Source organism: Ovis canadensis, chromosome 19 (genome assembly GCF_042477335.2).
Source record: "Ovis canadensis isolate MfBH-ARS-UI-01 breed Bighorn chromosome 19, ARS-UI_OviCan_v2, whole genome shotgun sequence".
NCBI classification, from domain to species: domain Eukaryota; kingdom Metazoa; phylum Chordata; class Mammalia; order Artiodactyla; family Bovidae; genus Ovis; species Ovis canadensis.
Window position 1 is genome coordinate 60,910,119 of NC_091263.1, and position 17,350 is coordinate 60,927,468.

Sequence of the window (17,350 nt, forward strand, 5' to 3'; positions counted from 1 at the left end):
AAAGTCCATACATTCTGAGTGCTCCTAATTCAGCCCTAGGTTGGCTTATCATCGCAAGAAAAATGGGAAATTGACACACTTCCTTTAGATTCCATGAAGTCTGGGGAAATCAACAGACCTTCAAAAATGTATGGTTCTGCCAATATAGCAAAGGGCTGCTCTGAACCTATGTATTATGGCCAAAGATACAGCCCCCAACACATTTTTGCATTTCCAGCCACCAATTTTCTTTTCCAAGTTTGTTCTTGTTTGCATTTAGTTGTACTTGGTTGAAAAATCTGTTCTTAATAATATTAATAGTTAAAATTAAGATTATTTTAACCTTTAAATAATTTAAGTTTAACAAAACCACTTTATTTTCAAAGTAAAATGACCCACATATTTTAATAACAAAATAGAGTCAGTAATCTCACTTTAAAAGGAGAGATTTTTTAACACAATACAGTTTTGTTACATATGTATTGTCATGCAGTGATCAATATTTCTTAACTTAAGAATTCCATGCTTTCACATAACAGAAAACTAAATAAGAAGCAGATTGTCAAGTGCTATGATGGCAAACAGCTGCCAAAAAGCTATGATTTTTTTTTCCTCTCTCATTCCCTTAGTATTCTGTTGCAAAAGTTAAATTGAAATACTAATTCATTAAGCATTTCTCAATGTCTTCAGAAAACATACTACCATTCTATCATATCAGACTTTCTGGGAATTTTCCTTTCCAGTCTGGCCCAGAGTAATTAACTTGGCCTGAATCAGGACAGTAATTTAAAGCAGACAGCATTTATATTTTGATGGAGAATTGACTGTTAATGCTAAAGGAGTTCCACGGACCTGAATATTTTTGCCGGCCTCTCCCAATATCAAGTTTCTTTGGAGTCCACCTAAATTATGATGATGCCTGACCAAAAAAATCACATTCCGCTCTTCATCCATAAACCATATCTTTAGCAAGAAAACCACCGTTAGGAACTTTTCCATCAGACCTAAGTAATGTAGTATAAACAATATGCCTCAAGCAATCAACCCTTTCCCCAACATATTGCTTTTAACAACACACATAGAAAGGGAGCACTGCAGAAATCTGGTTTACTCCCAGAAGCTCTCGGTTGTTCCATCTAAAATCAGTGACTGCCACTGAGTACCTTAAGCTGGCATTCAGAAAAACCAGCTGCTTTAGACCTAAACTTGGTCATTCAGCTAAGTATTCAAAAGGAAAGACAAGCATGACCACTGTATTTCACGAATAATATTTGAAACTCTGTTATGGTACCACCATCTACTTTGTAGTCAATATTCTTTATTGTTTTTCCCTAGTTCTTAGTGTCTCATTGTACTTTAGTGTAGAGTGGAAGAAACAAACTCTAGCAAGTAGTGAAAAAGAGACTGGTGGTATGACTAAAAATAAATCTCGTATTGGCTTCCCTGAGCTAATACTGCATGTGTGGTACTGTGTGCCAGGCAGAGAGCTAGGTCGCAGGGACACAAGACAGACTTTGCCCCAGTTCTTACATTATCATTGGGAATACCAACCAAAAACAACTTTTAAAGAGGGAAAAAATGTCTAGGTGCTTACTTAAAATAATTATAATTATAAATGATCAGACTTTCTATGAAGGAAATAGGAATCTGAGATGGAAAGTCAATAGACATATGACAGGGATATTTAGCTGAGATATAGAAAATGGGAATAATTTCCCCCCCCCCAGTAATGGAGCAGAATGGGAGAGCAGTCTTTCCAGTTCAGAAAAAGATTGCTCAAAAGCCCAGAGAAAGGAGAAAGTTTTGGGGAATTCAAACAAACAAACAAACAAACAAAAAAAGGTGACCAGCATGGCTGATGTTTTGAGAGTGAGGGAGAGAAGTTGGTGATGGTGGGGATCTGTTGATAACGATTTTCATGATGAAGTGTCTTCACTTGGAGGTAACATACAGGAAAGTAAACTGAAAACCAGTAAATGCAAAACTAATGTAAGACATTATTTGTAAGGACTTCCTGAATACTCACTATATACAACAACAACTATATACCCAACAACCAAATATAATTCTGGCAGTGCCAAGACCTTATTTTAAAATTATTTTGCATTTTAACAGTGGCTAATGTGTAAGGACACCCCTACTCACTAAATTCTTCCATTGGAACATCACGGGAGGTCAACTGATGAATAAGCAGGGCACCTGAATCCTGTCCTTCTCAAAGGAAGGATCCTTCCCATGGAAACATTTGCTCCTTAACAGTGGGAGAGAAACAGATTGTGGGATGAAAGTACTCAGCTTTGCTTCATCTCAGGCCACCTCTAATTTGATCACTCAGAAGAGAAATCAATTATAAGAGTGATTAATAGTTGTTTCCACCCACCAGCAAACATGATGTTCCAGATTTTTTGGTTAGACATAATGGAAATTGATCTGAAAACATGTTCCTCTTGCCTGAATAAACTATCGTCTGTGCTTTTTTTCCCCCCTTCTTTGTTCAGAACAAGAGAGAATTTCCCCTGAGGAACTAGCATGGAGCCTCATGCTTGGTCTGGACATCTAATAGGAGGGCATATCATCAGCAGGTTAAGATCCAAGGAGCTCCCAGATGCCACATTGCTCACAAGCAGGTGTGAAAGGCCATGAAGGAATAATTTTTAATGGCAAGAGGAAGCAAAATAGTGGTCCTCTGACACTGCTCAACAGAAGCAGTTTAAGAGCCAAAGTCAGTTGAAATATTCTTATCTATGGTATCTTTGAGGCATGGCCTCATAGAAAATACATTTATATTTGGCACAGCAAGCCTGATGTTTTAAGAGTAAAAGAATTAAATATTTTACATGGGGAAAATCCCACATATAGCAAGAGAAGAGAAACTGGCAGTTGATATCAAGCCACAGGCTGACTCTCTGGGATTATTTTAATTGTTCTTCATGCTGGTAATAAGAGGAATGTGTTCATTTTAGTTTAAAGCATGAAAATCAGCTCTGAGAATCTAAGCTGCCCAAATACCTGGGCCGTGAAGAGGAAAAAAGCAGTGCAAATTTGGCTGTGGTAGCCAAAATACCTTCCTCAGCTCTCCTAAGGCACAAAGGAGAGAGGCTCCTGCCACCCACATAGCAGGACAGTGGGTGGAGAGAGGGCAGGGTCAGAGATGTGGGAGGCAAGAGAGGACTGGGGTCATCTGTTTGGGCAACATGAGTGAAAATGAAGCCATGAGTCTAGGAATAACAGAGGAAAGGAGACATGCTCCCAAGAGTCAGTATTAGAGCCCAGCTGGGATGCAACTTATAGAAGACTTAGACAGAAAGACAGAGACCTAGAAATGCCAACTTTTTGACACCCCAGTAAGAAAGAGATTTTTCATAGAATCTGCCATTCACAGCCTTGGCTGACCTGTTTCTATCACATGACCTTTTCTCATCCCTGGTTGACTGGATGGCAGACATCTGACCTCAGTGGAACCATGGGCTAGAGTAAGTTACACCCTTTGCTCAAAAATGAACTCTGTTGGGTTTGAACTAGGGCACCATGTAAAGCACTACAGCTTGGAGAAGACTATGTTTCACCCATGAATGATGGTTTACCAAAAATATGAAAATACTATTTGGTTTTATAATAGAACCATATTTACAACCTCCTAATCTTTCCTAACTGGACCCATCCCAGTACCCTGTTGTAAAGGCATAGTACATTATCTACCAACATACTCTGTGTCTATATGCCTGACTTAGCAAGGATCCATGGAAACATTTCATTAACAGATAAAGGGCTCCAGTGCCTAACAGCATGGAACCATGATGAATACCATACCACCATACCAATGGGAAATGTGAGCTTGGTCATAGATTAGTTTTAGATTCTACAAACAAGCCATATGCAGGACTCTATTGTCCTTCCAGTATCAATTCCCTCTGGGACTGTTTTCTTCCCCACTCTGTGAGATTCAGACCATCAGTGAGTAACTCCATCTCTCCTCTCAGTATGGGGTTGTGACCCAAACAATCTCTTACAGGCTTGACACAGATGCTGGAAGGAAAGGGACTATAAAGATAATGAAAGTTAGTGGATGGTAGAGACCATCTTTGTTACCCAGTAAAGAGAACAGATGACACCACCCTCATGGCAGAAAGTGAAGAGGAACTAAAAAGCCTCTTGATGAAAGTGAAAGAGGAGAGTGAAAAAGTTGGCTTAAAGCTCAACATTCAGAAAATGAAGATCATGGCATCTGGTCCTATCACTTCATGGGAAATAGATGGGGAAACAGTGGAAGCAGTGTCAGAGTTTATTTTGGGGGGCTCCAAGATCACTGCAGATGGTGACTTTAGCCATGAAATTCAAAGACGCTTACTCCTTGGAAGAAAAGTTATGACCAACCTAGGTAGTATATTCAAAAGCAGAGACATTACTTTGTCAAAAAAGGTCCGTCTAGTCAAGGCCATGGTTTTTCCACTGGTCATGTATGGATGTGAGAGTTGGACTGTGAAGAAAGCTGAGCGCCGAAGAATTGATACTTTTGAATTGTGGTGTTGGAGAAGACTCTTGAGAGTCCCTTGAACTGCAAGGAGATCTAACCAGTCCATCCTAAAGGAGATCAGCCCTGGGATTTCTTTGGAGGGAATGATGCTAAAGCTGAAACTCCAGTACTTTGGCCACCTCATGCAAAGAGTTGACTCATTGGAAAAGACCCTGATGCTGGGAGGGATTGGGGGTAGGAGGAGAAGGGGATGACAGAGGATGAGATGGCTGGATGGCATCACTGACTCAATGGACCTGAGTTTGAGTGAACTCCGGGAGTTGGTGATGGACAGGAAGGCCTGGCGTGCTGCGATTCATGGGGTCGCAAAGAGTCGGACACGACTGAGCGACTGAACTGAACTGAACTGAACTGAACTGAAAGAGAGCCTGCTGGGAATAAGTGAATAAGAGTCAAGGAACAAGTCAAAATAAACAGAATTGATCCCTAAATCTAGTCATGCCTCAAGAGAGAACTACATAGATATCTTGACTCTAGATCAACAAATTCCCTTTATGACCTTTACTGCCTTGAGTTGGTACTGTCACTTGTAAACAAAGACTGCTGAATAATCTATCATGCTAAATTGTTATTCAGACTTAGTGATTGTTTATTTTAAGAGCTTATTTCCAGAAGCTATCCTTTCATTACAGATAGTTGAAATTATTATACCATAATAGCAGAAACAACAAATCTAAAAATCTAAAAAAAAAAAAGAAAACTTGAAATCTAAAAAATTTTGTTTTCATTTTCAGCCCCAAACTTTTCTACTAGTTGACAGTCATCCATACAGGGTGTCAGAACATCTTTCCTAAATAAATGAAAATAATTTTATACCTTTGGTTCATAGTTTTATAACACTAATTCAAAGTAGAAAAAAAAAAGTTGACCTAACAAAATTCTATTTAATATAAAAATCTAGAATTATATGGAAGAGGATATTTGGATGAATATAAATAGCACCAGAAATCAAGAATGCACTCATTTTTAACATCACCATTCCTAGCAAAAAAAAAAAAAAATTATAATAGTAATCTGTTTCAATGGAAATAAAGTACTGTAATATTTATAGTCTATGCCAGAATTATAATGACTGTAGGGCCAGAAGTGAAGTGTCTCAGCATGCTCCGCATGGTTTTAACACGGTTTCTAAAGGCTCTGGAGGCTATTAAATTTAATGAACCCATCTGCTATGAAATAGAGGTCCCAACATAATCAGTTTCCTCCATGCCATGTAATGCAGATGGCATTCTCTGTTCCACAACCCAGCAGGAAGGTTTATGTTTCTCTTTACGTGTGTCTTTTTGCTTTGACGATTTGAACTTCTTTGATATGCAGTGGTGTCTTGGGAAAAACACCGTCTATTCAGCTTCTAAGCCCCAACAACTTCCTTATGATGGCTTCGACCCTCCGAGTAATTGCTTCTAGGCAGTAAGATACTGTTGCCAAACGACTCCTAAATGGCCTAGGTGCCATTCTGAGATGGGAAAACAAACTAAATGTGCAATTTATCAAATGCAAAGCATTTTCTCCAAGTTGGACTTAGTAGGGGGTGAGGAGGAGGGATACATGTCCAATTTGTAAACGTAACTAAATTGGTTTGAAAGTTCCTACAAATTTCATACAGAATTGTATTACCAGCAGAGGGGAGGGGCAGGGGGACTTGGTAATGAATTCTCATTATTTCAAATGGTCACTTCCCCACTGTTTTCTAAAAGATTTCTTTGCTTCCCTTCTGTGTGTCACTGTGGTCTGTGCAAACTCCCTTGGAGGGGTTCATCAGGAATGCTGATGCTTCCTCAGTCTGATGCACAGCAAGTTGGGCAGCATCCCCAAGGTGATTAGGACCCAACTGGAAAATACAAGTCATCTGCTTACAAATGGAACAAATCCCACTGTTAATGCTTTTTTGCTCTGCACCTAAGAGATAATGACTATGCAGCACAACATGTATTCAGATGAGAAGCCCACGAATTTCAGAGTTCTAGTGTTCGCTGTTTTGTCAATTAATACATGAGATCTTATTAGATTAAACATAATTAATGTTTCTAACATTAATTCATTTATTTGGGCTTTACCACAAAAGCAAATTGAACAGAACAGCCAGGCAGGAAGCAGAATATTTAATCAGACCGGTGGTAACACTCAGGGAGAATGGATCCTAAAAGGAAAATTTTGTCCATCTTGATTTTAGATCAGGCTGGATTGATTGCAACCCTGGATTCTCATGCATAAAAATCCAAACTCAGCTTCTCTTCACAAACTTTTATCTTGATCTTGTCCAGACCCAGAACTGTATAAATTCATGTATAATTAATAAGGAGAGAAAGCACTATCCTCGCAGGTCATTTCAAACTATTCACTTAAGTATTAAATCAATTATATTCTTATATTTGTTGCTGCAGGGTTTTCAACCATAACTGATGAGTCAAGCAAAAAAGGAATTATTTTTGCCTTCACCACAAGATAACTAAACAGAAAGACGATTTTTAAGACCACATTAATTAAGCAAACTTGTGGGACCAAGTGTTCAAATTTACTTGATAATCAACTAGTACCTACTTTCTTAGTATTTGGTAAAATAATAAATAAATCAGGAGGTTCACAAGTCCTAATGGAATCAAAACCACCTTCAGACTACAATGTCACAAGGAGAACAAGGCTCTTGGAGACACTGCTGTTTAGCAGAAATGTTATGATAAAGAACAGATGTAATTTTACCATAATTATATAAATTAATTCAACCTTATTGAAATTCTTATATTATGAATGGAAAAAGAAAATTGTTATTCTGTGACTATGTAAATAAATGTCTTAGAAAGACTCTAAAGAAAGTTGCTAAGGTAGATAATAAATATGTTCAAATATCAAAAAAAATTCCAAAGCACATTATTAAAATGGGGTCACCATGCCCAGCGCCAAGTGCTCCTGAGTTTCGTCTTTTTTACTACCACAAGCTGGAACATTAAGGTAATCCTGGATTGAGACTGTCTTGGATGGGTCAGGCGGTAATGAACTTGGAATTGCTGATTCCCACACCCTCTTCGTCTTCTGGTTGGTTCCAAAGTTGGTGGCCTCATCTTAGGAATGAGACTCTGCAGGTGAGTTTAGCATATGATTCTGATTTTTACTCCATGTAAATAGCAAAGGGAATCTCCCCTTGCCCTGGTTGTTATAGGCCCAGAGGACTAGTTTGAAGAGGTGTTGCTTCTTTGGCCAGAGAGGCACCTGTTGGAGCAGTAGCTGCTTTCTCCTCATCCAAACAAGGCCAAGAGGAAGATGGCATTCCCAATGTCCTTCCGAGGTTAACAGGTTTCTCAAAACCACCAAGATGATAAAGAACCTTCAGAACATTCTACTAGGGGATTAATTTATCAGGGTTATTTGCAAAGAGGGAACACAGAGGCAGTGCTGAGCTATCACTTCAGGGACAAGCGAATTCTGGGGGTTTAGTTTTATGTACATCAAAAGGTTCTTGAAGAGACAGAAAAAATGAGCTCAGTCATCTTGACCTAGCATTTTAATTAATAATAAGCCACTTAAAGCATTATTTTATTTTAAAGTAAGTAAACATGATCATGGCACAGAATGCAAATTTCAAGTAAATGTTTAAGATGAACCACAAGACTTCAAAGACAACGTCTCTGCTCTGTTTGCCAGAGCTGCTTCCAGACTTTTTCTCTACCTCTTCTGTCAGTTCTTTAGTGGAAAAGCAGCAGTAGCATGGGTTTTCCCTCTCGTAACTGCCCCCATTATATAAGCATGACAGTTCAGTTCAGTTTAGTCGCTCAGTCATGTCTGACTCTTTGTGACCCCATGAATTGCAGCACGCCAGGCCTCCCTGTCCATCACCAACTCCTGGAGTTCACTCAAACTCATGTCCATCGAGTCGGTGATGCCATCCAGCCATCTCATCCTCAGTCGTCCCCTTCTTCTCCTGCCCCCAATCCCTCCCAGCATCAGAGTCTTTTCCAATGAGTCAACTCTTCGCATGAGGTGGCCATAGTACAGCTTTAGCATCATTCCTTCCAATGAACACCCAGGACTGATTTCCTTTAGGATGGACGGGTTGGATCTCCTTGCAGTCCAAGGGACTCTCAAGAGTCTTCTCCAACAACACAGTTCAAAAGCATCAATTCTTCGGCGCTCAGCTTTCTTCACAGTTCAACTCTCACATCCATACAAGGCTACTGGAAAAACCATAGCCTTGACTACACAGACCTTTGTTGGCAAAGTAATGTCTCTGCTTTTCAATATGCTATCTAGGTTAGTCATAACTTTCCTTCCAAGGAGTAAGCGTCTTTGAATTTCATGGCTGCAATCACCATCTGCAGTGATTTTGGAGCCCCCCAAAATAAAGTCTGACACTGTTTCCACTGTTTCCCCATCTATTTGCCATGAAGTGATGGGACCAGATGCCATGATCTTCATTTTCTGAATGTTGAGCTTTAAGCCAACTTTTTCACTCTCCTCTTTCACTTTCATCAAGAGGCTTTTTAGTTCCTCTTCGCTTTCTACCATAAGGGTGGTGTCATCTGCATATCTGAGGTTATTGATATTTCTCCCGGCAATCTTGATTCCAGCTTGTGCTTCTTCTAGCCCAGCGTTTCTCGTGATGTACTCTGCATATAAGTTAAATGAGCAGGGTGACAATATACAGCCTTGAGGTACTCCTTTTCCTATTTGGAACCAGTCTGTTGTTCCATGTCCAGTTCTAACTGTTGCTTCCTGACCTGCATATAGGTTTCTCAAGAGGCAGGTCAGGTGGTCTGGTATTACCATCTCTCTCAGAATTGTCCACAGCTGATTGTGATCCACATAGTCAAAGGCTTTGGCATAGTCAATAAAGCAGAAATAGATGTTTTTCTGGAACTTTCTTGCTTTTTCCATGATCCAGAGGATGTTGGCAATTTGACCTCTGGTTCCTCTGCCTTTTCTAAAACCAGCTTGAACATCAGGGAGCTCATGGTTCACGTGTTGCTGAAGGCTGGCTTGGAGAATTTCGAGCATTACTTTACTAGTGTGTGACATGAGTGCAACTGTGTGGTAGTTTGAACATTCTTTGGCGTTGTCTTTCTTTGGAATTGGAATGAAAACTGACCTTTTCCAGTCCTGTGGCCACTGCTGAGTTTTCCAAATGTGTTGGCATATTGAGTGCAGCACTTTCACAGCATCATCTTTCAGGATTTGAAACAGCTCAACTGGAATGCCATCACCTCCACTAGCTTTGTTCGTAGTGGTGCTTTCTAAGGCCCACTTGACTTCACATTCCAGGATGTCTGGCTCTAGGTGAGTGAATACACCATCGTGATTATCTTGGTCATGAAGATCTTTTTTGTACAGTTCTGTGTATTCTTGCCACCTCTTCTTAATATCTTCTGGTTCTGTTAGGTCCAGACCATTTCTGTCCTTTATCGACCCCATCTTTGCATGAAATATTCCCTTGGTATCTCTAATTTTCTTGAAGAGATCTCTAGTCTTTCCCATTCTGTTGTTTTCCTCTATTTCTTTGCATTGATCTACATATGTGTGTAACTATGCATGTATGTATGTGATTAGTAAACCTAGAGCAATTTATTTAAATGATTAACATTATCTAAAGCTAGATGTTACATTAAGACAAAGTTCTGTCCTCTTCCTCTCCAGGATCTTCAGGTTATGTAACCCCAGCCTGGATACTCTATATGTGTGATGTGTCCTTCACCAAAGGCACAATGTCCATCAGCCTCTCATTGGTGACACTAATTTGATGACCCAACTCAAGATTTTGCTGGAATGCTGAAGCACTTTGAGACCATGAAAATACTGCACCCATCATCAAACTTTCCCCTAGGCTTAGCATCCTTGGATGACTACTGCCCTAATCATTCTTTACTAAAATGGCTGTCCATTGGTGATTTTCAATCTAATGATTCCCTCCCTCCACAGCCACCAGGCAGCCTTCCATTGCCCACTGGACACTCCACTCCTTCACATACACTTCCATCATCTATGTAGTTCATCTCTCTGAAATTTGTTTATTTATCTAGAACACATGGATTTCTGTTTTATTCAGATTATAGTCCATTACTCTACTTTTTTTTTATGTTGAGGTTCAAATTGTCCCAGAGCTGACCACTGAGAGCCCATTCATGCTGATTCTTGGGCCTTTTGACATGACTTTAGTGTCTGGTAGGCTTTTTTCTGTTTTATTTTTAACAGTAAGACTCCATTACATCCAAGTACCAGAGTTTATGCAATTGATCTCTTATGGTTGAGGATTTAAGTAACTTTCAATATTCTGAAAGTGAAAGTCAGTCAGTCATGTTCAACTCTTTACAACCCCATGGATTATATAAAGCCCACAGGCTCTTCTGTCCATGGAATTCTCTAGGCAAGAATACTGGAGTGGGCAGCCAATCCCTTCTCCAGGTTCAATATTTTGAAATTACGAGCAATTCTGCAGTGAACAAACTTGTGCATATGCATTTTTGGGTTGTTGGAGGTTTACTTTCAGGGTTAATTCCTCAAAATAGGATTCCTGGGTCAAAGGGTGAATGTACATCTTCCTTTCTAGAAATGCCCCATTCTATCATCCCACAAGCAACATACGAGTGTCTCTTTCCCACAGCGACAACAACAAAGTTAAGCTTTTCATTTTTGGTACTCTGATAGGTGAAAGACATGGTATCTCACCATACTTTTACTTGCCTTTTCCTTACTATATATCAAGTTATACATACTTCATATTTTAAAAAAACATTTTTATTATTTTTGTGGGAATTGTCTGCTCATGTCTTCTGTTCATTTTTTTTTCTATAGGAATTTTGGGGTTTTCCCTTTAATTTTGGAAAGTTCTTTACATATTAGAATTATTCTTTATGTGTACTATATGTTCCATATATTTTCTCCTATTTTACCATTTGCTTTTTGACTTTGCTTCTAGCGATTTTTTTACTTAACAAAAGTTGGGTTTTGTTTATATTAGTAGTCAAACCTATTTTTCTTTATGTTGCATCTGGATCTTGGAGTCATTGTTAAAAGCCTTTCTCTGGACTCACATTATAGAATAACTCACTAGATTTTTGTTCTACTGCTTGTATTGTTTCATTTTTGATAGTTTAGGCCTCTGATTCCCTGGATTTCTTTCTCGGGCATGATGTGAAGAAAATAACTAATTCTATCTTTTTCTCAATAGCTATCTAGTTTCCCCAAAAGCAGTTATTAAGCCCATCCTAGCCCCACTGGTTAGAGATGCTGCCTTTATGACATACAAAATTTCCATAGGTAGGTAGGTCTGTTTTTTTGGAACGTCAACTGATCTTTCTATGTATCCAAGTCATGGTCCCATAGAGACTCTCTTCTGTATTTTTTAGACGGATAAAACAAGATGACAGACCCAACTGGCTGTTCAGAGTTTGTACAAAGAACCACTGAGTGTCTGGATCACTCTGATCCTGGCTGGCCACCCTCCTCCTCTCCTCTTCCCTGGACATACTCAACCACATGTACAAGGAAGAGATGAAACCATCACCATTGTTATTCTGTTATTACTGCTAGTATGATGCTGACACAAATGGTGTGGCTTAGTTTTTTCACTTCTATGATTCTAAACCAAACTGGGGTCAGATTCTGAACTTGATAAAATCCCACAGTCTCCCTAATCTCTCCTACACCAGAACTATCACATTTTTCAGCTTAAGACCCATCTCTGCTCAGGGTGATTTCTCCCAGGAGACGGCTACCCTTTCCTGACCAGTTTATATTTCCAAGGTCCCATTGTATGCTTCAAGGCTTTGGTAGGGGGGCGGTGGGTACAGACTGCTGTGCTGTCCCCAAGGATGGGTTCTCACATGCTGTTCCTGCCCTGCATTCGCCTGCAGCTGCCAGAAAAGCAGCAGGAATGAGAGAATTCATGGAGAGAACACCCAGCCCACAGCAGCCATTGAGATCACTCTTGAGGATGGCTGTGTCTGGGTTATAGTGATTACTGTGATGTTAATCCTGACACAAATGATGGGAGAGGGGCCCTCTGAGAACATTTACAATCCATAAATGAAAAATGCCACTCCATCAGACTCATTATCACTATGAAAAATCAAGCAGCAACTACACAAGAAACTCAGCCATTGAGCCATTACCTGATGATTGGCAGTGCTACTTCCTTTAAACTAATTCAACATTAGAACCTTTTTTGCTTGGAATTTACCTTTAGAATGAGCCCATGGCCACAGTTTCAATAACAATTGCTACCTACAGTCACCAAGGAAGCATCTTCTCACTTGTCCATGGGAAGAAAAGGCAGCTGTGGTCTCTACAGTGGCTCCAATTCACTATCAGAACTGAGCTTTGGTTCCACATTCCCAAGTTGAGACCCAAGATTCATTTCTAGGACTGAGCTTCTCCAATGATGGTGAGGACTGAATCCAACATGTCTGTTATCATTGCCACAATGAGAGAATTTGTACACTTGTGAGACAGGAAACAAAGTAGAAAAGACAGAAGCCAAAAGTGATTTTTCTGTGCTGACCAGACACCTTCCAGAAGAACCTATTGCATTCTCAGATATTAAGATTTGTTACCAACCTCACTTACCAAGAGACCAATGCAAACTGTACAAAAAGAAAGACGTCATTGAACCTGTTATTGAGGAGAAACAATACAACCAACCACCAACTTTCAGAATAAACCCAAGGATACTCTCCTATGCCAAGAGGCACCCTCGGGCTGTCCGTCCCCTGGGGCCCCCAAGTACTCACAGTGCTGTCAATGTACGCTTCAGTCCACACCACATCATGTTCCTGGTCGATGACTTTGGGCCGGCTGAGTACGTGGAGGTATTCCATGACATTTTCCTGCACGTCAGCCAAGGTGGAGATCTGGGTGAAAAATCCTGCCAATGGAGAAGCACCTTTAGTAAAGACAGGCAGATCTACAACTGAGGAGCAGGCCCACACCACGTCTCCACAGCAGTATCATGTCTCCTCTCTACCATCGCCCACTTCAAACACTGTGTTCACGTTAGAGAAAGTGAAGTCGCTCAGTCATGTTCGACTCTTTGTGACCCCATGGACTGTAGCCTATCAGGGTCCTCCATCCATGGGATTTTCCAGGCAAGAGTGCTGGAGTGGATTGCCATTTCCTTCTCCAGGGGGCCTTCCCAACCCAGGAATCGAACCTGGGTCTCCCACATTGCAGGCAGACACTTTACTGTGGGAGAGAACAGTCAAGCAAAAAGAATAAAATAAAGAGCAATCACAGACTCATCTCCCAGAGTGAAAGTCACTCTATGCCTAACTCTTTGCGATCCCATGGACTATACAGTCCATGGAATTCTCCCGGCCAGAATACTGGAGTGGGTAGCCTATCCCTTCTCCAGGGGATCTTCCTGACCCCGGAATCGAACTGCGGTCTCCTGCACTGCAGAGAGATTCTTTACCAGCCCAGCTATCAGGGAAGCCTCTATCCCTCAGAAGAATCCCCCATTAATCCACTGAAGAATTTCTTTCTGATGGTTTTTTTTGTTGTTGTTTAGTCAAACTGTGCTAAACAGTCGCTCAGGCTGTTAGTCACTCACTCTATACATATACATATACACCTTCTCTGGTAGAAACCGGAGTGAGTCCTCTTTACATAAAATTTTGTAAACCCCTTCCTAATTTCATTTTAGTGTATTTATTTCCAAATAAACTACTTACAAATTCAGGAAAAACTACAAAGCACAACACTTAAAGGCTGTTATAGTTATAGTTACATATTGTTATAAACAGTTATAAATAATAATAAAATTACAAATAATTTTTACTTTTTTGAAAGTTTTTACTGGAGTATAGTTGGTTTAAAATGTTGTGTTAGTTTCGGGTGTACAGCAAAGTGAATCAGTTATACATACACATACTTCCACTCCTGTTTAGATTCTTTTTCCATATAGATCATACAGAGTACAGAGTAGAGTTCCCTGTGCTCTATAGTAGGTCCTTATTAGTTAGCTATTTCATATATAGACGTATACATATGTCAATCCCAATCTCCCAATTTATTCCTCTCCCCTATAATTAATTTTCTAAGGTGCACAAAATTTGCTAAACACTTGATAAGCATAGCCTCATTTATTCTTGACAACATGATGAAGTGAAGATGACTGTACCCATTTTAAAGATAAGATGACTGAGGCAGACCAAGCATAGGTATTTCACCCATATTCTCACAGGTATCAAGTGGCAAATACTGAAGGTGAATCAAGCTTAAGTCTCTTAATCTATGCCTTCTGCTTCTACAGAATTGTTCCCTTTGTGTGCTTGAGGTTGAAACTCCAGCTGAACCCTCATGTGGTACCAGACCTGCCTTTTGAATATGCTGGGTAGACATGACTTCTCAGTAACATAAAAAGTTTTAAACATGCTATCATCTTGAGGGTGAAGAGGCCACTATGCTCAGCCTCTGCTATGTTCCTGTTCAGCTAGGGATCCTGTTGGCTTTGCTATGGGTTAGGAAATGTTAGAAGAAAAGGGCTGAACAGAGCACAGGTCTGGATCCCAGGATGGGTCCCTTCATTCAAAAGTCTTATGGAAGGCAGTCTTGGTGCCTAGCACTGGTGGAGCAGAGGTCACCTAGACGAGCCTGACCCCTGCCTCCTGGGGCCTGTGAGGTCTGTGGCTGCTGACAACTACAAAATAGCAAAATCAACTTTATAGAAAAGCACACAGAAGAGACAGAGTCAATCACTTGGCTATCCTGAGGAAGGGTTAGTGCAGCTGAACCCTGAAGGATGAGGACCAGTTAGCTAGAGAAAGGGGGGTTAAAGACTGTGTCCGGCAAAGCAAGGAATGCTAAGTAAAGGCTCAAAGTCAGAGTTAGATCCATTCCAGGAAGTGAAAATAGTTAAGAATGGCTGGAGTAAAAAGCTGGGGGAGAGTGAAGAGCAGTAAGGTGGTATAAGATGAGAAGAATGGGCAGAGGGATGGTCACATAAGACCTTGGGAAGGAGTTGAGACTTTATCCGACAGGCAAGTGGTCACAGAGGTCTTTTAAGCTGGGGGACACTGGATGGACATAGAGTCATGCTTCCTCCCCATGCCTCTAAATAAGGACCCTTATAATTAAGTTTATGCCAGCTTCTACTTGCCAACAAACAAGAGAGAATATGTGTGCCTCTGAAGCCAGATCTGTCACAGCACTGGCTATATTGTTTACAGAACCTCTTAGTGTTTAATACAGGGCTCAGGGTAAGGAAATGCCAGCCCTTTTGTTATCCAGAAAGGACTAGGACCCTCCCAGGGCATTTCCAAACAAAAGCCAGCTGGTTTAAATTTGGTGTACCAACCCCAAACCAGGTTGGGACCATGTGGCTTCTGGCTTCCTGGTGACAGTTCTGCACAGTGCTAATTAACATGCATTGTCACTCCTGTCCACTCCACCCTCCTGGCCAAGGCCAGAGACTCGCCCATCCCAGTGGAAACTGGGCCCCAGTGGCCGATGAGACTGTACTTTAGCTCAGGATTCTGAAGTGGGGCAGATGTGCACCGTGGCACTCCCTCAGAGTTCAGGCACTCCTACAGGGAGGTCCATCCAGATCACTGTTCATGCAAGGCTTCCAAGTGGCTCCTCTTGGAGGCACAGCGGGAAAAACATGCTTTAAAGAAGATTGCTGGATGACAGCAAGCATCCACAGTTATCATCCCTCCATAGACCATGACTGTAAACAGTGTCTGAATAGGAAAGAAAACATTTCCTCTCTTCTCTAGTAGATAAACCTTTGGCTCTGCATGAAGGGTCTTACAGAGACAAGCTCCACAGAGGACAAACCAAGAGACGTGTCGCCATGTTGAAAGGAAGAGGAGAGCACTCCATGGTTCTGGATCAAGGGGACACCCGCGTGAGCAGTTCACAGTGCAGTGCTCTTCCTGCTCTGGGCTCCTGTACTAAATGTGCAGGAAAGACAGCCTCTCTTGGGATGAGTTTTTCTCGGTTGTCTGTGTTTTCATTCTGATCCTCAAAGCCAACAGTAAAAATCCCTGATTTGGGCTTTCCAAAATAGGCCCAAGAGAAGAGAGGGAATAAATAGAAAGAGGGGGATGGGAGAGACAGATTCTCAGTATAGAGGGGGAGTGAGAAGGAAAAACAGTCACACATTTGGAAGGAGATGGAGCTGAGGGATCATCCTCACTTGGCCTTGCTTATCATAATCAAAGTTCTGAAAAGTTACAAAAAGCTGGCTTCTCCCCAGAGCTACAGACTCATAGCCAACTGTATACCTGACACCTCCACAGGGATGACTAGCAGGATTCTCAGACTGAACTCGTCCAAAGCCAACTTCTGATTTCCTTGGCCAAACCCATTCCTCCCCCATGGGGTCTTTCCCATCTCAGCCGATGACGCCACTGTCCAACTGGGCCAAAAACTTAAGAATTATCCTTGACAGCCATCATTTCCTCAACCCACTCCATTACTAATCCACCAGCATGTTCTTCTGGCCCTATCTCTAAAATATGCCTCAAGTCTAATTCCCCATCTCCACTGCTCTGGCCCTACTCCAGACTCCACTGTCTCTCCCCCAGGGTACAGCAACAGGCCCTGGCCCCACAAATCCCCTTCGTTGTTATCTAGACTCCAGACAGCAGTCATAGTAGTCTCATGAAGGATAAAGCAGATCATCTCAGTGCCTAAAATTTTAAAAGAGCTTCTATTTAGAGTTAGCATAAAATCCAGATTTCTTACCTGACCTCTAAGACTCTCCCTCACCAGGTCTCTGCCTACCTGGATGACCTCATCCTCATCTACTATCCCACACCAAGCTCATCCACTTAACCCTCCCCAGGCACTTGCACTTGCTGTACCCTCTGCCTGGCACACCATTTATCCAGTTTTCTAAGGATGGCT

General features: G+C 41.1%; 1 protein-coding gene across 1 annotated transcript in view; it reads right to left on the reverse strand.

Moving 5' to 3' along the window:
* CACNA2D3 (calcium voltage-gated channel auxiliary subunit alpha2delta 3) overlaps nucleotides 1–17,350 on the reverse strand; it is an 871,226-nt gene that overhangs the window by 258,828 nt on the left and 595,048 nt on the right. The window contains exon 13 of the mRNA XM_069561584.1: nucleotides 13,231–13,364. Within this exon, the coding sequence (XP_069417685.1) occupies nucleotides 13,231–13,364 (134 nt within the window). The remainder of the gene's footprint in view (nucleotides 1–13,230; nucleotides 13,365–17,350) is intronic.